Raw genomic sequence first — 20,282 nt, forward strand, 5'->3', positions numbered from 1 at the left:
TTATTACACAATTTCTGCTCCCCTGGAGAACACCAAGTCCTCTTCCTTCTTTTCCAACAAGCCCAGCAGAGGTAACGCTGATAACCTGGCCACAGCTCCCGAGAGTTGCCCTCACTGCTGCAAACGGTCTTAAACCTACCTAAGGAAACTCACTGAAATGAATCAGGTAACAAATAGCAAACATGCAGTTTATGCAACAGCGTACAACTAGGAAATCTTCCCCTTGGCGAAACAATAGGGCCATTGTGCTCCCCGTCTGAGCAGTCAGCAAACTCTGCTGGTCCGGGGCTGTAATGAATTAAAGGCTTTTCTGCAGCAGATACAATTGCTGCTCGTTACTAAGAAAAGCACTTTGTCTGGGCATCTGCAGCATGCTAAATGCATGCGTTCATGTTCCTAGCATAGTCAAATTTACTAAATAGCTGAGGGAAAGGCGATTAGCAGACGTGAGTGACTCAGCTCCGTGCTCATTTCTCCCGTTTCATAGGATTCCCAATAATGTGGTAGCAGGAATGCTTGCAGCTGTAGCGGCTGCTCTGACGGCTGAGCTTCAGAGCCTGGTGGGATGGACACGGGGGCACCGACAGCTTCTGCTGCCTGAGCTCCCCGTATTTGTGCTTGTCGGACTATGTCCTTGGAGGTTTTCCAGGCTCAGTTAAACAAAGCCACGTCTGGCCCGACCTCACGTTGGCAATGGACCTGCTGTGAGCAGAGGTTGGTTGGGAGCCCTGTGAGGTCTCTCTGGATCCCATGGATCAATGCTGAGGCAGTGGCATTATACAGGTTATAGGTTATACAGGACAGGGTGTCAAGGTGATGGGGCTGACCTTTCTCTCCCTGCCATTGTATCGCCAGATGGCCTTGGGCAAGGCACTGAAACTTTCCTTGGCTATGTTTCCAGCTCTAGGCAGACAGCCTGGTCTGTCTCCGATGAGCTTTTTGGGCTGGGAGGGAAGGGTGGTTAGAGGCTACCAGGCTGCAGGCACCAGGGCTTTTCCAGCAGGGTCCTGAAAGCCACCGAAAAGCTGTAGCTGCTTGGGCACCAGCAGCAGTTAAAGCCAATCTGTTAGCACTCCTGGGGTGTCTGCAGCCGTATTTAGGGCTTATTGTGAAACAAAAGAGATCCAGTCCAGGTGGTGGAAATTAGGAAGTGAAATGGCAAGAACAATTACTAGCACGATGTCATGAATTCCCTCCACCACAGCACTGAAGGACTGCGACAGGGAACATACCAATGGGCCCCAATAATTCAGAGCCTTGGTTTCACTTAGGAAATTCTAACTAAACACACTCAATGCTTGCGTTTTGTCTTTAAATTATAGTGGTGCTTTGAATTGCTGTCAGGGCTCTGCACCACTGGAGTTGACCCTGGGCTCCCATCTTGCCTCTCCCTGGCCTCCAAACCTTAATGGAGATGGGAAAAGGGAGGCGAGAGCTGCGAAGCTGCTTTCTCCTGCATCCCCTTTCCCAGAGAGCACACATACCATGTGTCACGCTGAAACTGGATGCACCTGCTAGAGGAGCTGTGTGGGGGCAGACATTATACGCCAGTTATAAATCCTTAGGCTATCAACAGCCTTCAGTAAACATTTGGACAATCCTTCCTACCTCTCGGTCGTCCAAATATTTGCAACAAGTGGGGCTGCTAGCCGTTTCCTGACATGCTGCGTATCTAAGAATATCCTCGGATCGTAGGTCGGTTCCAGCGCCCCGTGATGGATAGTCTTATTGGTGGAAATAAATGGCTTGGGGAGAAAGAAAAAAAAAATCTATCTGTCTGCCGATAATAAATCCAGGTCAGGATGGAGTGAAAGAGCTTGCAGTCATGTATGGGACTTTTAGAGAGCTTTTAGGATCTGATCTGAAGCACCCAAGGGTTAACAGTGACCAGCCCTGAGCTCAGTTAGTGGATCTACTTCCCTTGGTGACCACTTTGGACCAGGCTCTTGGAGAAATGGCTGAAGATGCTCCCGAAAGCTCTTCCTTCCTGCTGTGTGGAGCGCAGGGTTGGAAATAACCTGAGCCAACTTCGGATGTAAGAGGGGAGCCTGCTCCACCGGCTCTGGCAGCACTTCCTCCAGCGGAGAGCATCTCCCAGGTGAAACAGGGAGGAGAGCACAGCGGTGCACAGGGCTTGCAGGGTGCGTGTGAACCCTCTCATGCAGCTGAGCTGCCAAATAAAAATAAAACTTTTTATTTTTTTTTTTATTGTGGAGAGAGGAAAGCAGCTCGGACTCCGCTCTAGTAGTCAGTAGGGTTTCCTGCACGCAAAACCTGTGTTTAAGGCTACTGTGCTAAATAGCAGTGCAAGGAAGCTGGAGCCTTGCAGCACAATAATTTCAGTCTTCCTCTCAATACTCCGCGGGTACTTCTGGCTAAATATACACTGTAATAAACCAGTGGATTTTCTGATAGCGTAGGAAAGAAAATGCTTGACCCTCCGCTTAATTGCAGGATAAAACTCTTAGGGTGTAATGTGGCTTTTCCACTGCAGCTCCAGTTTGGACCTTTCGTTTTAATCTTCACTCCCCTCTCAATAAAACCACCAAAGCTGCGACAAATGAAAACAACACAACTTATTATCATGGAGCAATTGTGGCAGTGGGTGCCGAAAATGTGTTTTCTGACAGCAACGTGGGGCTGACCCCCATGCTAAGGGCTGGTTCGCCCCCAGTTACCACCAGGTAATGTCCCCCCGGCACCCCCCGGCTTCTCCAGGATCTCCTCCCTTCCTTTTGGGAAGCCCACAGCTCCGAGCCCTCTGGACAGACTAAACAACATCTGCAAAGTTGCCTCTCTCCCCTCCAGCCCTCCCAGGGGAAGGAGCCGCTCCCAGATGGACAGGAGAAAGCCGGTGTCACCGGGGAGGGCGAGCGGGGCTCCCGAGGGGGGTGCCGGGGAGCAGGGATGTGGCGGAAGCATAAAGCACCTGTTGGGAGGCTATTTAGGGATTAGCCAAGTGCTGACAGACAAATTGGCAAGATTAATAAGAGCAATCAAGGCTGTGTGGGCTCGAGTTGTGAGCTGACATTAATGTGACATCACTTTCATCTGCTTTCGCCTCACACCGCATAGCTGGTCTGCAGCATCATTAGGGCTGCAGGAGAGCGGCACGCTCAGCTGCGGGGTTTGGGGGGGTTGTGCATGTGTTATGGGTACGTGTGTGTATGGGTACGTGTGTGTGTGTGTGTGTGTGCATCCCTGAGGACACATCTGCACGTGGGTGTGCAGGGGCAGGGGACATCCTGTGGCTGGTCCCCACTCAGGGCTGAGTGCACCGAGGGGCACAGGGGCCAGCGCAGCACCCAGCGCCTTGGGGACCCCGAGCCCCCCACCTTGCTGCCCCCACCCCAGGCACCTCCACAGGGCCTACCTGGCCCTAACAGCTCTGGTGTAATTTTGGTGATGTTTTCTCCAAAGCCATTTGCTGTACTCTTTTATTTATTGATTTATTTTGCCTTGATAAGCCATCCGCTGCATTGCTTAACGTCGCCAGGGAAAAATTATTCCCCCCCCCCCCAAAAAAAAAAAAAAAAAGAAAGAAAGAAAAGCATCATGGAAAAAAAAGGTTAATTCCAGGTGCCAGGAGAGAACAAAGGAACCCCCCTGGCTCTGTGCTAAGCCCCATGCTGGGAATCTCCCCTTTCCACCGGGAAATGGTTTGATTCCCCCCCCCAGATATTTTGAGGGAGAAAAAGCTGTTTTGGGGGCTCTCCACGGCCACTCAAAACAAGGAGAAAAATCTTCCCCCTGAAGCTCTACAGTGAAGCTGCCATTGCATGGGGAAACCTTGGGGCAGGGTTTTCACGTTTTTCCTTGTTTCCTTACATCCCTTCCCTGCTAAAGTTTCACTCGCCCTAAATTTTGTACACATCCCCCTTCAGAGGGCAACTTGTTTACGCTGCGATTTTCTTTGTACTTCGGTCAATGAGGAATCATAACAGTAGTAAAACATCCAAGTGTACAAATCCTCCAGGTCTGCCTGGCTCTGCCGGAGAGGCTGCTCCGCTGAGAGCTTTTGCCCACAAAAGGAAAGTGTTGAAAAGGAGGAAGATGCCAAAGCTGCGCGCACGTTTGCTCGCCAAGCTCCCGGGGTGGGGGGGGAAAGAAACCTTCTCGCTGGGACCCAGGGTGCATCCCTGCAAGCTGGCAAATTATCGACCGGGAGAAGAAAGGCTGTCAAAATCCGATTTTTTCAACTATCGCTAGCAACAGTTCAAGCACACAAATACAGGCTGGGTAGAAACGGATGAGGGGGGTGCCGGGGATAATTTTGGAGACATCTTTTTCTTAAGAAAACCAGAATCGAATGGACCCCAAAGTTCAGCCTCTGAAATCAAAGTCACTGCTCTCTCCCACCCTAAAAAATGTAAAAAAAAAAATAAAATTATTTTTATTTTTATGCAATTGATTACTTGGTTACTGCTCACTTTGCACAAAAAAAAAGACTGGAATTATATATATATGTATCATAAGTATTGTACAGTATTGTATTGTACTGTACTGTATTGTATTATATTATATTATATTTTTTAATTTATATATTTTTAGCCATTCTAAATGGTAAATTACCGGGGATTTTTTGGAACAGATTCCAGGTTTGTCTGAGCTCCACCCGGCAAGGAAAACCCCCGACAATGCCCCAGCCCGCACAGCCGAGGTTTTAGGGATGTGCACCCGTTTGCGAGCGGGACGCAGAAACCCCTCTGCGGGCTCAGGGGGGGCTCGGGGAGGACGAGCTGAGCCCCCCCTTCCCCTGCCCGCCTCCAGGAGCCGAGGGCTCGTTTTCGTTGTTTTTACGGCTAATTCTCGGCGAGCTACTTTGATGCTTCTCCCTGCAGCCCTGCTCCGTCCCCGCCGCGCCGGGAAACACAGCTCCGAAAGCGGAGGGGAAGGGGCAGGGGTGGCACGGGGCTCCCCAAACATCCCAAATGTGTTTCTACTAAAAATGAAAAAAAAAAAAAAAAAAAAAAGAAAAAAAAAAAAGGAAAAAAGAATCATATTTGCTCCCAGAAACTGATTAGGTTTAAAGTACACAGCTTAGACCAATCCGGCAGCAACATCCCGGGCATTCAGTGGTCTGTTTGTAATCTCAGTCTTTTTCATTAACATAAACACTACTTCAACAAAAATATACACGGCCACCTACTAAGCCGGGGAAGTAAACGAGGAGCCGCTCCCGCCGCTCTCGGCGCGGGCACCGGCGGCGCGGAGCGGGCGCTGCGCGGGGCGCGCAGCTTGCGCGGAGCGGGGCTGGGGCCGGGGTCCCCTTCGCGTCCCCGCTCCGGGAGGAGATGAGCGAGGCCAAAAAGCACCGAGCAGCCAAAAAAAGCAGCCGAAGCCCCGAGGCCGGGGCTGTTCTGTCCCCCCCGGGCCAGGGAAACGCCGCCGTGTGCGTGCCCGGCGGGACACCCTTGTCCCTTCCCCTCTTTCCTTCTCCTGTTTTCCATCTCGCTTTCTTTCTTTTTCTCTCTTCCTCTATCCCCTTTTCTCCATTTATTTTTATTTTTTTCTCTCATTTTCTCGTTTTCTTATTCTTTTTTTATTTTCTTCCTTCTTCCCATTTTCGTTCTTTTACTCTATTTTTTCTTTCTCGTTATTTTCCTTATTTGTTTGTTTTCCTTTTTTTCCCCTCTCTGTTTCCGTTTCTTTCTTTCACCGTCTCTTCTTCTCGTTCTGTTTCTCTTCATTTCCTTGTCTGAATTTCTTTTTCTGTTTTCTTTGTTTATTTTCCTTATTCTCTCTACTTTCTTTACAGTGGTTGTTATTTCTTTATCTTGCTTTGTTTTCCCTCTCTATATTTTATTTCTTTCCTTCTTTCTTTCTTATTTTCTCTTATTTTCTTTTTCTCTTTCTTTTTCCCTCTTTCTTTTCTTTATCTTTCTTTATCTCTTTCCTTCTTTTTCTCCCTGTATTTTTTTTTCTTTCTTTCTTTTCTTTCTTTCTTTCTTTGTTTCTTTCTTTCTTTCTCTCTCTCTTTCTCTCTTTCTTTCTCTCTTTCTTTTCTTTCTCTTTCTCTCTCTTTCTCTCTTTTCTTTCTCTTTCTCTCTTTCGCTCTTTCTCTCTTTCTCTTTCCTTGCCTTTCTGTCTCTCTCTCTTTCATTCCCTTTCTCTCCCTTTCCCTGCCTTGCCCTAGCCCTTTCCATATGTCTCTTTGCCTTTCCCGTCTTTCTCCCTCCTCACCCTGCCTCTCCCCCTCTCCTCTCCCCCAGGACCCTTTCTCTCCCCACCTATGACCAGTTCGGCCCCTGGCCCCCTCCGGCTGCAGACCGGTTCCCTGCTCCCGGGAAGGGAAAGGGAAGGAAGGGAAGGGAAAGGCAGGGAAAGGCGCTCCCGAGGTGCGAGCGCTAATTCCCCCGCACACCCGCATCTCTGCTCGTCCCCGCGGCTTAGCATCAACGGGGGGCGTTTGGACGCCCCCGCGGGTCGGACCCGCTCCGTCCCCACAAACCAGGGCTCCACGGACGGCAGATTTCGATGCGACTTAAGGGCTCAGCACCGTGCCCCGACGGCCCCGCTGGCTGCTCTCCGCGTCCCACGCGTGGAGGGACAAGGGGGGGCCCGGGGCTGCTCCCGGCCAGGGCACCCGGGGCTCCCCCGGCCCCCACCCACGGGAGCTCCGCGCCCTTCGCTGGAGTGGGAGCAAAAGCCCCGAGCCCGGGGGTCTCCGCCTGGGAGAAGCCCCCGCGGGGCTCTGAGCTTCCCACTTAGGTCGTTTCCAGGGGGGAAACGAATAATCCTGTAAGGAGAATTTCTACATGGTAACTTGGCCCTGCGGCAGCATCTCCCAGCAGGTAGCCCCCCAAAATCACCTGGAGAAAGGCACTGGACGCCTCTATCTGGAAAAGAAAGGCAGAAGCTCCCTCTTCCACCGATTTTACCGGGGTTAGATGCAAAATGCTTTTGCACGTTTTAAGAACTGGAATTTAAGGGAGAGTAAGAGCGCGGAGCTGAGGGTGTTCTGCAAAACGTGCTGCGACGTTTCACGGTTCAGCGAGCGATTTTGAAAACGGGAAAAACAAAATAACGCATGGGTTCGTTGCTCGAATTTTTAGATAGATCTGCGCAGTGGTGTTGGTTTGTTGGTTTTGTTTTTTGATTTTTTTTTTTTCCAGAGATTTCTCCCCCTTTCCTTCCCCGACTTTCACACACGTACACCCTCTTCCCCAAAAAAACAGCCGGTGGATGCACCCGTCCCCATTATCAGCCTCATTCTCACAAAAAGCAGCTGCTTTGCTGCAGAAGCCGTGTAACTGCAGGGTATAATCCTCAGTGCTCCGGAAAGCCTTCCCACCTAGGGTCGGGTGCTTCAGGCATTCACTGAGCACCTTTCCCGAGGATGCCAACTGAGCTCGCTGTTCCCCGCAGAATATTTTTGAAAGCCTCCCTCCCAACCCTCGAATAAAAAAAATCGCTGATAATATTTAGCTGGGGGACCAGCCGTGTAAAAGGGGTCGTTTTACGACTCGTCCTTCTCTTTTTCTAATGAAGTGGGAAAGGCGCTTAACCAATTTTTAGCGTTTTTTAACTCTGCGCTGATAATCGTAAAGCAAAGAAGGGGGCACGAATCTGCAGCATCCCGTAACGTGGCTCCAGAGCCCGCTGGTGCATTATAGAGCTGCCGGGGTCCCGCAATTAAGCTATACATCGTTAATTGGGAATTAAATAGTTGAAAGAAGAATACCGGAAAATAGTTTTTTTTTTCCGCAGGAAAGCCCTCCGCACCTCTTGGCAAAGAGTGGCCAAGCGAGCAGGGAGCCGCAATAGTTTCCAGCGGGGTTTTTCCTCCTTGTTTATGAACAACAGTCCCGAAAACACATTCCCCTTTGGGCTCTGGAGCGGGGGGATGAAAACGGGTTGAGGTGCGAGATTTATTATAGGAGCGAGGTTAAAAACCCCAGGCGGTTCCCCCCTCGGACACAGGCTGTAGCCCGACCGCCCTGCAAAGCCCCGCCGGCCTCTGCCTGCCCGGGGCACCTCCGCCCGCCCCCTGCGCCCCCCATGCCCTGGGGATCCTAACCCTAACCCTAACACTAACCCTAACCCTAACCCTAAACCTCTCCCTGGCCCGAGGGCGCTGTTGTTCCCCCCGCAGCCCCCAAGGGATGCCCCGACTTTAGTTCTGGCAGGTGGCGGCAGGTCTGGCCGGTCTCCGGGCAGGGCAAGGCAGGACCCCACGGGCAGGGGACAAAGGGACGAAGACCCTCTGGTACACGGGGGGGCTCCCGGCACGCCGAGCCCCGCCGGTGGCTTTCCCCAAACGACCAGGTCCCCAGGGAGCCCGGCACAGGGCTCGCCTCGCCTTCAGCATCCTTCCCTGGAAGCCGCTCTTCTTGCCGCATCCCCCACGGGGGACCTCCGTGTCCTGCGTGGGTCGCTTTGCCGGATGGCCTAGCGGATCCCTGTACCCCTGTCGCCCCTCTCGTCACGACAGGTGACATGACACCTGGCATACGGCGACAGCCCCGAGCCCTCACCCCTCTCCCCGGGAGGGGGCACCGCCTGATTTACAGGGCTCAGCGTGGGTTTTATTTTCCACCCCGATGCTGGGGACACTTGTCCTGGGGTTGTCACCCCCTGTCCCCCCACAGCCGGGTGATGCTTCCCCAAAAAGCCGTTCTCCCCCCGAGGACCCCTCCCGCAGCACCGGAGAGGCTGCACGGCCCCGGCACCGTGCGGGTAACCCCAGGGTTTTTTCCTCCCTCGGAGCCCGGTGTCCTCGCTGTCCCCTGGCACCGAGCACAGAGGGACAGCAAAGCCACCCCCCTCCCATACCCCATTTATTTTCCTCCGCTCCCCGTACTGTTTAGGAGGACACGAAGCCGCCTGCTTGGCTGGTTTTTAGGCTGGCATTACACCGTCCCCGTGGCGTTTCGCACCCGTGCAAGAAAAAATCCCTTTCCCCCTCTATTTTGGCTAGTCCGTTGTGACACCCCATGCAGATGAATTTTGTAGGGAACCCCGAAACGAGTCCGTCGAGGGGGCCGATGGCCCTCGCCTGCCCTGTGCTGGAAGGGGCTGCGGCTCGACGGGCCGTTTCGTCGGGGATTTTACTTTCGGGTCGGGAAGAAAACAACGAATCGAGGTGAATAAGCCTGGAAATAAGGCTGAGGCTTGCGGGGTGGCCGGTCCCAGGGAAGCCCCTCGCCGTCCCCGGTCCGAGGGGACTTCCCCAATTCCACCCGGCCGCGCGTTTCGCTCCGGGACCCGTCGGGGCGCTGGGAACGGAGGCGATTCCCTGCCCCAAAAGAAAGGCTCGGAGGAACGAAATGTTTCGCAGGCATCGACGTCCCCATTTTGCCTCTCACCCGCCGGAGTTTGGGGCTAGAAAAGCTGGAAATGGCTACCCAGGAGCTGCGTTTTGTCTGCTTGCCACACCGCTCTGAGCAGGAGCCGGGAGAAGCGGGATGCCTTCCCGTCGGGGGGGTTGTTCGGATCCTTTTAACCCCCGGCCCCTTTGTATCCGACCCTTGCTCTGGGCTCCCGGGGCTCGGGGCGAGCTGGGGAAGCGTTGACACGGAGGGGGCTGCGGGGGTCCCTGGTTATCTGCCCCCTGGGCGGCTCTCGGCCACAGTGCGGCTGGGTGCCCGGGAAAAGGCTGCGAGGGGGGATAATTCTCAAACGTTTTCTGCTGTAGCCCGTCTTTCAGAGCAGCTCAGTTTCTATCGGGGATGGCTGATGTCCCCACCTCTCCTCCCCAAAGACCCACTCTGAGCCCCCGCCGCACCTCCCGGACCTCCAGTTCAGCTCCAATTGGAGTCACTGGCAGAAAACCCTGCAGGGAAACTGTGTGAGAGAAAGCCCCAACGATAATGCCAGCCCGGATTTACACCTGGCTTTACACTTCGGGCCGCCTTTAGGGCGAACTCTTTTAGCGGGGATGTCCGGGAGCATCACCCGCTGCAGCGAGCCGGGTCCCAGCTCAGCTCGGCTCAGCCCCGCCGGTTGTCTCGGTGCCCTGGTCCTCAGCTCTGAGTCCCAGCCAGCCACAAAGCATCCCTCCGGGAAAGTATTCTAGCTATCCGTCCCTGAGCAGGGATATAAATACCCGGAGATATTTTAAAGATCTCTGTGGGAAGCGATTGTGTCTAAGTGGTAGCGCTCGGAGCTTACTATCGCTGGAACCGATTTGTATCGCGGGGAGTGGGTGCTGCCAGAAAACTAAAAAATCCTGCGCTGAAGAGGGCTGTAAATTCCTGTGCTGCAATATTTCATCGAAGGACGTCATGGAAAATGTGGGCTTTTTTGGGGGGGTGGGGGGTGGGGGGGCAGGCTGAGGACGGGGCAGAGGGGGGGAAAAGAGAGACAAAGAAGGGGGGGAAAAGAGAGACAAAGAAGGGGGAGAAAAGTGTGAGGTTTTCCTTTTTTTTTTTCCTTTCTGACCAAAGCCTGAACTTCTGCCCGACACACGGCGGCTGACAGACAGCCCGCACCTCCCCGCAGCCGCCTTAGGCGCTCCGGCAGCTTCGCATTGCACCCGCTCCCGATTTCGGCTTTTTCCTTCCCAAAAACTCCTCCAGGTCCCGGAGGCCGGGCTGAGGGTTCCCGGGATCGGGACACAAGCTGCGTACAAGGACACGCGTGGGGCGAAGTGCTGCCGTGTGCCGGGCCCCCCACCCCGCAGGAACGGCTGGGGAGGGGGCGTTTTGCACCCAGGTGCAGCCAGGAGGGAAGCGGACGAGGGGGGCACTTGGCTCGATTTTAAGGAAAGGGGGGTTTCACCAGGCTGGGGCCCTGCTACCCACTCCGTAGCGGGCCGAATAAACCTGTCTCGCCCCCCCGTGCTGCCAAGCCGCCAGCAGCAGCCCCCGGGGCCGGGGGAAAGGCGCTCCGCTGTCTGCGGGCGGCTCCGCAGTGACTCCGCAGTGACTCCGCAGCCGGCCTCCGCTCCCCAGCCCCCTGCCCTGCCTCCGGCCCGGCTCTCGGACGCAGCCCCTCGGCCTTAAATAAACGTTTAGGGATCAATTTGCAGCCGGCTCGGGGTCGGCGGCCACGGGGATGGATGGCTGAAAATGCAGCCGAGGGAAAGGGCCGGTGCCGGGGAAAGCGGGGGCGGGGGGTGTGTGTGTGTGGGGGTCCTCCGGGAGGGGGAAATGCAAAGCAGGGGCAGCGGGGAGGGGGACACGGGCCGGTCACTCCCCTCGCCCTGGGTGGTCCGGGCTCGCAGGAACACCCCGGCCCCTCTCGGAGCAGCACCCAGCCCGCCTCTAACAATACCACCTATATACATTTCCAGCCTCGGATTACACACGGCCTGCTCGCAAAGTTGACTTCACTTAAGCAATTAGCTAGTAAAAATACCTTCGGCGCAGGAAAAGGAAGAAAGCTCGGATTTGTCTATTTTTACACAAAACACGGCCGACTTGCGGCCCGGGGAAGGGATGGGGCCGTTTGGGAAGCGCAGCGGGGCCGGGACGGGGTTGGGGGGGGGGGGGGGGGGGGGGGGGCCGTGCCGGGCAAAACGGGCCCCAAACGGTGCCGGGATTAGCGCAGGGCTAATTGCTCCTGATGAGCTTTTTTTTTTCTTTCTTTTTTTTTTTTTTTTTTTTTTTTTCTGCTCACCCGCCCCCCCCCCCCCCCCCGCCGGGGCGAGGGCCGGGGGCGGGCCCGATTAAAACCCCCGAAAGAAGAGCAAACAAGAGCAAAAGCGCGTCCCGCTTTGCTGCGGGGCTGGCTCCAGCCCGGCTCTGCGGCTCCGAAAAGGCCGTCCGAGGCAGATCCGGAATCTGAAAGTGCCGCTGGGACCTGCGAGGGGGTTTATAAGCAATAAAGTGTCACCGTCGGCCCCCCCCTCCGGCCGCGTTCCTGCCCCCGTTATCCCCCCAAGCGCTGCCGAGGGTCGTTCAGCCCCCAGGCACAGCACGGCCCGGCTTCTCCTCCCCAAATTTCTCCTTTCCCCAATGCACGGGCTCGGTTTACCTTATAAAACGCTCCAAATTTTCTGCTATTCCCACTGCGAGGCCTATAAAACCGGGGGCAATATATTTCCATTTTAATGCTTGCTGGCCCTAATGAATACATCGGAAATCAAATCTTCACACTCCGAAAAGATGGGGCGAGGGGGGAAAGGGCGTTTGTGCGGGGAGTGGGGTTGTCTGGAGGGGGGTGGTTTGATTTCCACGGGGAGATTCTTGCTCGGAGATGTTTATTTCCGAGTGGAAACGCTGCCTGCGGCGGTGCTGGGCTTTACGCGAGCTCTTTGTGCCGCTCTTTTTCCGACCTCCATCCCCGGGTGTTTTGGGGGACGGATGGGGGGAATTCAGTCGCAGAGCTTTGTATAGCAAAGAACCCCCTTTCTGGGAGGCCTGGGGGGCGGCATTCGATGAGGAGCGAAGCTCAGAGTCAGTGCTGTGCCCCCCAGCCCCCCCAACCCCCCCGGGCAGCTGCCGAGCTCCGAGCTCCGGCCGGGAAGGGAGCAGCGGCCGCGGCCGGGCCGGGCAGTCGGAGCAGCCCCCTCTCCTCTGCCTGCAGCGAAAAGCTCCAGCAATAGCAGCCCCCCCCCTTGCCCCCCCAACACGGGCATCTCTTGTCCCCCCCCCCCCACCGTCCCCCCCCGTCCCCCCCAGGCTCGGGGTTTGCCCCGCACGGCGCTGCGGGCTCGCCCTGCCCGTCTCCATCCCCAGAGCTCCTCGTTTGCCCCGGGAACAGGAGGATTTATTTGGCGGAGAGGGGGCAGACGATGAGAAGGGGAAGGAGAGAGGCTTTTTTTTTTTTTTTTTAAAGGAAAAAAAAAAAAGCCCCTGATGTTAAATCCCTCTTGATTGTATCACAGATGTGACAGGCGCCCTGGAGGCTGCTAACAACTGCCCGCGAATAACGCGAAGGGAGTTTGGAAACCCGATCGGTATCTATCTTTCTTTTAAAAGGTATTAAATTATCACAAAAAAAAAAAAAAAAACGTTAAAAGCGAATCTGGAGGACGGGGGTTTGGGGGGATCCCCTCTCTCGCAGCGCAGGCTGCAGCGGGGCAGACCCACAGCCCTGCGGTGCGGCCTGCAAGAGGGGGGGGACAGTTTTTTCTTTTTTCTTTTTTCTTTTTTTTTTTTTTTTTTCCTTCCTTTCTCTCTTCCTTTCCCCAATCTTGAGAGGGAGAACGCCGCAGCAGCCAGCACATCTGCTCCGCTCCTAGCCAGCAGCCGGCAAAGCCCGGATTCCTGCAGCCGTGCCCCCCACCCTCCCGGCACCCCCCCCGGAGCGCAGATTTCCACGAGCAAGAAGGTGACAAAGCTTTAAAGGGACTTACCTTGATAAGCGAGTGACAGCTCTCCCGATGGGAAGATGCTCACAGGAGCTATTTTTTTTTTTTTTTTGGAAGGGGTAGGAGGAGAAAAGGGGGGCTGAGGACTATTCCTTCCCATTCTCCTTCCCCCCCCCACCCCCCCCCACCCCTCGCATGTGTGTGTGTGCCTGTGGCATCCGACGGAGCTGAGCATCAGGCTCCTGGCATTCAACAGCAAACGTTCAGCACAGATTTATACACAACACCCCCCCCCCCACCAAGAAAAAAAAAAAAAAAAAAAAAAAAAGAGAGAAAAACAACCCAAAACAACCCAGCCCTAAAGAAACCTCGGAGAGGGCGAGGGGGCCGAAGCCCTTTCCCATCCCGGGACCGGCGGCGGAGGCAGGGAAGGGCATTTCGCGCGGCAGCGGGGACTTTTCGCCGATTTCTTTTTATTAAAGCACCCCCGAGCCCGTGTTTACATTGCGCAGTATAAACATCCTGCCCGGGCCCGCCGAGCTTAAAAGAGCGCACGAAGAGGGGGTTTAAAGTGGGTGAAGCTCCGCGCTGCGCCGAGCCCCCGGGGAGCGGCCGCCGCTTCCCTGCGCCCCCCGCGGAAGTTGCGCGCTGCCCCCGCGGGCCCGGCCTGCCGCGTCCCGGCCCCTTTCCCCGCGACACGCGTGGGGCCCTTCCCACTCCCCCCCGTGGTTTCCAGCAGAGGAGGCTTTGGGGGGGGGGGGGGGGGGGGTGATGGTGATGGTGGGAATTTGGGGGGGGGGGGAATGGGGCAGGGCAGGGGGGCTGCAAAGGGGGACCCCCCACGCACGGCCGCGGTCACGAGTGGCAACACCCCCCTCCCTCCCCCCCCCTCGCTGTGCAGGCGGAGATGCGGCAGGGGCGGCGCGGAAAGGGCTCTTTAAAAGCTGCCCCCCGGCGGGGAGCAGGCGGCGGAGGGGGGCCGGGACAGGGCCGAGGGGGCCGCCCGGGAGGGCGTGGGGGAGCCGCTCGGGGCGGGGAGATGCTGGGGCGCTCTTACGTCTGTCAAGGAGCGGCAGACGGCCGCGGCGAGAGATAAAAAGTAAAAGGCGAGCGGCGGGGCCGGGGGCAGACTCGGCAGGCACGGCGATGGGAAGCAGCTCCCCGAGGCACCGGCCCAGCTAAACGGGGGGGGGGGGCCCGGCGGGACGCGGACGGCGGCGGTGGCAGCCCGGGGGGCAGCGGAGGGGGCGGCTTCTCCCTCCGAGCACCGAGCCCGGCTTCTTTCTTCACCCCCCCCCCCCCCCGCCCCGGCTGCCTCCCCCCCAGCCCTCCGCCTTTCGCTCGCCGGGCTCGGATTTAGGGATAAAGTGGGAGGAGGAGGGAAAAGGGGTGGGGGGGGGGTCGCTGCCATTTGTTTAGCCGCCGAGGGGTGAAGTCTCCCGGTGGAAACAAACCCCGCCGGGAGGAGGAGGAGGAGGAGGAGGAGGAGGAGGAGGAGGAAGGGGGGCACAGGGAAGGGGGGGGGCCGTCGCGGCGAGCCCCCAGCAGCGTGGCCTTTTGGGGGGGTGCGCGGGGGGGGGTGGCGGAGGAGGGCCGGGGCTGGCCGCCGCGGACCTGGCCGTAGATGACTGCAGAAGCGCAGCAGGCTCTGTCCTCTCAGCCCCCTCCTCCTCCGGCGCACAGCAGCTACGGCCCCATGTCCTCCGTGGCCGAGAAGCAGCCGCAGAGCTCGGCCATGGACGCCGCCCCCGGGGCCCCCCCCGGGCCGGCCGGCAGCGCTGCGGGCAGCGGCGGAGCGGCGGGCGGCGGCGGCGGTCCTAAAGCGAAGAAAACGAACGCGGGGATCCGGCGGCCGGAGAAGCCGCCCTATTCCTACATCGCCCTCATCGTCATGGCCATCCAGAGCTCGCCCTCCAAGCGGCTGACCCTGAGCGAGATCTACCAGTTCTTGCAGAGCCGCTTCCCTTTCTTCCGCGGCTCCTACCAGGGCTGGAAAAACTCGGTGCGCCACAACCTCTCGCTCAACGAGTGCTTCATCAAGCTGCCCAAAGGGCTGGGCCGCCCGGGCAAGGGCCACTACTGGACCATCGACCCCGCCAGCGAGTTCATGTTCGAGGAGGGCTCGTTCCGCCGCCGGCCCCGAGGCTTCAGGAGGAAATGCCAGGCGCTGAAACCCATGTACAGCATGATGAACGGGCTCAGCTTCAACCACCTCCCCGACAGCTACAGCTTCCAGGGCTCGGCCGGAGGGCTCTCGTGCCCCCCCAACAGCCTCTCCCTCGAGGGGGGCTTGGGCATGATGAACGGCCACTTGGCCGGCAACGTGGACGGGATGGGGCTGGCCGGCCACTCCGTGCCCCACCTGCCCGCTAACGGCGGGCACTCCTACATGGGCGGCTGCACCGGCTCCTCGGCGGGGGAATACCCGCACCACGACGGCTCCGTGCCGGCCTCCCCGCTGCTCGCCGGCGGCGGCGTGATGGAGCCGCACTCGGTCTACTCCAGCTCGGCCTCGGCTTGGGCTCCCTCCGCTTCGGCCGCCTTGAACACGGGAGCTTCCTACATCAAGCAGCAGCCGCTGTCGCCCTGCAACCCCACGGCCAACCCGCTCTCCTCCAGCCTTTCCACGCACTCCCTCGACCAGTCCTACCTGCACCAGAACAGCCACAACACCGCCGAGCTGCAAGGTGAGGCGCGGACACGCGTGGGGAGAGCCCCGAGCCCGCCGCGACGGCTCGGCCGGGGGCTGCCGGCGGAGCTGGCGGGGGGGGGGGGGGCGGGCAGGGTCGGGGACCGTTTTTAGGCATCCCCCCGCCCCGGGAGAGGCCGCCGTGCCCTCGCTCCTCGCCTCCTTTCCCGGGGGAACCGGCCGGCACCACGGTGGTGCTGCCCGGGCGGTTCGTGCCGTCGGGGTTCGCCCCGTCGCTGCTGCGGGGCCGGGAGCCGCCGAGCCCCGGGCTCCGCTCCCCAAGGGGCTGCTCCGCGGCCGGAGCTGCCCCGGGCCTAGGGCTGGTGGGCTCGGGCAGGAGCGGGGCTACGGGAAGGTGAGGTCCGGGATGGGTGCCGGGAGTACCGGGGCTCGGAGCGAATAGGTAGGAGAGGGCAGAGCGGCGGGGACGGGGCAGGGAAGGGGCGAGGGGGGAGGACGAAGGGGTGCCGGCAGCCCCACAGCGACTGACGGGGAGCTTGGCTCCGGTCTTCAACCTCTATCGAGGCCTTAGGGTTAGGGTTATCGAGGGCTCCGGAGGCTCCCAGCGACGTCGGAGGGAGAAATGGGGGGGATTTCCCCACTTGGGTGCCCGCCACCCGGTTCCTCCCGCCCCCGGCCCCCGCCGCCCCCGCGACCCGCTCCTGCCGGGGCTGTGTTTTCCTCGGGGCTGTGTTTTCCAGGCCCGCCGCCTCCCTCCGGCCTCCGCTCCTCCGCCCATGCGGAAGTCAGAGTCTGGGGCTCCCCGCGCCCCGCAGCCTCGGCCCGGCCTCGGCCTCCCCGCAGCCCCCCTGCTGCTGCCCGGTGGAGGCTTTGCCCTGGCCCGGAGGGGGGGTGTCGTGTTTTCGGCCTCTGCTGGACCACGGAGGCCTGCGGAGGGACGTGGAGGCCGGGGCTGGCCTTCGTGCGGAGGCCCAAAGTCCCCTCGGGGAGGCTGTCGGGGTGCGGGGAGCGGGGCTGGGGGCTGCGCAGCATCCCCGCGCCTTCGGGGGAGCGAGAAAAACCCCGCGGCCAGGGTGTAAAACAGCGGCAGCGGGGCAGGAGCGCCGAGGGAAGGGCGGAAAGGCGCTGGAGGGAGGACAGCGAGGCCTGGCCCGGGCACAGAGCCGAGCCGAGCCGGGCCGGGCCATGGCGGGGACAGCGGCCGTCTGCGGGGTCCCGCCGGGCTCCTGCCTCGGTCCCCGCTCCGCCACCGAGCCGGTGGTTATCTGCCGTACACAGCTCGCTTGGAAAGACCTTGAACGAACCCCAAATCGCTGGAAAAAGGAGCAAAAAGCCGCCCGGAGAAGGCGCCGGGGCCGCCCGCGGCGTGAGGGCAGCAGCTCCCAAAAATCGCCCGGGTTCCCAGCGCCGTCCCGGGGTCCGCGGCTCCTCCCGAGCGCACCCCAACACTTCGGGGCCTTTTTACGTCCCCAGGCGGCTGCAGAAGAGGCAGAGAAAATTCCGCCCTCGGCTGCTTTTCGCCCTCGGCCTCTCCAGCCGCTTTCTGGGGCCGGCCCATCGGGACTGGGCTGAGAGCGGCCGCACTGCCCCGCTCCGCACCCCGCGGGGAGCACCGGGCACCCTCGAGGGCGCAAAAAGTGGGGGGAAAAAATAAAATAAAATAAAATAAAACCAACCCGAGACAAAACCCAAACCATCTCCTTGAAGTCTCCTCGGGCCGGCTAAGAGACTGCCGAGGCCGTGGAGTTTGCCTCGTCGCCACCTGCCCCAATATTGAGGTGTAAAACCCCAAATTCCCAAGCGGGCTCTGCGAGGCGCGGGCGGCGGCTTCTCCGCCGTGCTCAACCTCTTTTACTGACCGTACCCACGACGGCTGACAACTCTTTTTCCCCCTGTCCCGCAGGCATCCCGCGGTATCACTCCCAGTCTCCGAGCATGTGCGACAGAAAGGAATTCGTCTTCTCTTTCAACGCCATGGCCTCCTCCTCCATGCATTCGGCGGGCAGCGGCTCCTATTACCACCAACAAGTGACATACCAGGACATCAAGCCGTGCGTTATGTGATACGGGGCGGAAAAGCCACCTCCCGGGGCCGCCGAGGCCTGACCCGGGCACCGAGCCCCCCCACCCCGGACCCTGGGGGCGCAGGGGGGTCTCTCCGGGCCGGGAGGAAGGACCGGGAGCCCCGGGGACCGCCGTGCGCGGCGGCCGAGCACCGGCCCCGGCCCCAACACGTGTCTTCAATCAGAGACGGTCTCTGCCTTCTTCTGCTTCTCCGCTTGGGTCGGCTTGGGGTGAGAGGAAAAGCAAAAGCAGCCCCCCGAAACACCCACCGCCGCCTCCTCACCCGAAATCCCCGACTGCGAGTTTGGGTTAAGAGTTTGACAAATGAGGTTTTGATTATTTCCTTTTTAAAAAAAAAAAAAAAAGAAAGAAAGAAAGAAAGAAAAAAAAAAAAGAAAAGAAAGAAAGAAGAAAAAGAATTTGCTAACCACGTTTTCTAAGTCAGTGCATTGAGCGATGCCACCACCCCGGTGGGTAGGGGCAGAGCCGGCTCGGGCCGGGGGCTCCAAGGACCCCCCCGGTGCCTGCGGCCGCTCCGCGCTGCCCCCCCGGTCGCCTCCGGGCTTCCCGGCCCGGCCCTTCGGTCCCGTCTCACTTCGAGCCCCTACTTCCGAGAAATATCTTCTTAGTTTTGTTTCTTTGCCGGCAAACACACAGCGGGCAAAAATCTCTCAGAGGGATTTTTTTTTTAACTATATATATAATTTTTTTTTTTGCCTGCATAAAGACTGCAGGATCAGACCCTATGCAGAGAGAATAAGGCACTTTGAAAAGAGACAGCCATGCTCATTCTGTTATTTATTCTACATTTTTTTTGTTGTTGTTGCTAATAATCGAGACACGAGTAGTCTCAGTTGATCAGTATTAAAGCGGTGGAGCTCTGTTGGCAATATTTGCCATATAGATTTTTTTTTTTAGTTAACCTTTGTAAATTTTAAACCGATTATGGTCTTTGTGTAAAGACAATCTTCCATATGTTTTTATAGAAATATATATATAATGAAGGATTATTCCCCTCCGTCCCCCCTCTATTTTTTTTTTTTTGCCCTTTGTACAGTTCGGTGACACCTATTTTAATTTCTTTCTGCACTGTATAAAATTGTAATTATGTGGTTGGTTTTGGTTTTGTTTTTGTTGGTTTATTTTTTTTTCCCCGCCCTGCCCTTTTGTGTACGTTTCGTCCCTAAGGATAAAAAAAAAAAAAAAAAAAAAAATCGAACCGAAATAAAACATGTATGTTATTTGTACATGGGCTTCACGATTGTATGAGCAGCAAATAAACGAGCATGCGGTGTAAGACGCGTAATTATATCTGAGGAGTCGGGGGGCTCCGCGGGGCGCGGAGGGGCCGCCCGACCGCGGAAACCTTCGGGTGTTTGGGGCAAAACCCCCCGAGAAGAATAAAGAGAGGAGGGAGGCAAATCGGAGGCGATTTTTAATTTTTATATATATATATTTTTTTGCTGCTGTTATCGCCTCGCCCAAGGAGAAAGCGAAACGCGGTGCCCGACAGCGATTTGCTTCTTGCTGGGGGACGTGGCGGGTCGCTGCGGAGCCCCAGCTCTCGGCTCCTTCTTCCTCCTTCTCCTCCTCCTCCTCTTCGTCCTTCTCTTCCTCGGGGCCGGCCGGGACCCCGGCGGCTTCGGGCACCCGCGGAACCCCCGCGGCAGGGGGAGAGCGGCCGCGGGCCGGCTCGGCAAAACCGCGTCTGCTGGGGCAGCGCCGTGGAGGTGCCCGCAGGCTTTTCCCTCGCCGTGGAAAAAAAAAAATTAAAAGTAACTTAAAAAAAATAAAAATAAGAAATTCAAGCGGGCGAACAGGGGGCTGGAGCGGCTCCCGCGGGGTCACCGCGCTGCGCTCAGCGGAGACAGACCCGCACCCTCCGTGCCTGCGGGACAGCGGGTGGCTGGGGACGGGGACAAGGATGGGGACAGGCTGGTGGCTGCGGAGTGGGGTTTGTTACCCCCTCTCTCAAGGCAGTTCCCCTTTTACGATACCTGGAGGCCAACGCGCCCACAGCAGCTCATGCTACGAAGCCAGCCATGGAGTAAAAACAATAAAAAAATGAGATGCATACGGCTAAATCTGACTCCTTCGTCGGCTATTTCTCTCTTTTTACAGGCAAATTAGGTTACGGCGCGCTAATTAGCCCAGCTTTATGTAATGAGTTTAATTAAAAGGAAACTCAGCCGGTAACAAACCAACAAAATATCTTTCTAATTGCTCTTCTAATTAAGGCAGGTGGGAAAGGCTTTGTCAGAGCTGGTAGAGGCCTCTCTCCAGGATTTTTTCTTTTTATTATTATTTTTGGGTGTTTATTTTTCAAGGGTAGGTCTGCTTAGGCTGATGGCGAACAATGTGCAACATTTA

At 57.6% G+C, this 20,282-nt stretch overlaps 1 protein-coding gene across 1 annotated transcript; it reads left to right on the forward strand.

Annotated features, from left to right (window-relative positions):
* The first annotated feature begins 14,790 nt into the window (after window positions 1-14,790).
* On the forward strand, window positions 14,791-18,818 carry FOXF1 (forkhead box F1). The gene is made up of 2 exons (XM_040571499.1): window positions 14,791-15,885; window positions 17,752-18,818. Exons 1-2 carry the CDS (start codon window positions 14,823-14,825, stop codon window positions 17,910-17,912), a joined length of 1,224 nt encoding a protein of 407 aa, XP_040427433.1. The 5' UTR covers window positions 14,791-14,822; the 3' UTR covers window positions 17,913-18,818.
* Window positions 18,819-20,282: the final 1,464 nt, after the last annotated feature.

Source organism: Cygnus olor, chromosome 12, assembly GCF_009769625.2.
Source record: "Cygnus olor isolate bCygOlo1 chromosome 12, bCygOlo1.pri.v2, whole genome shotgun sequence".
Classification (NCBI taxonomy): domain Eukaryota; kingdom Metazoa; phylum Chordata; class Aves; order Anseriformes; family Anatidae; genus Cygnus; species Cygnus olor.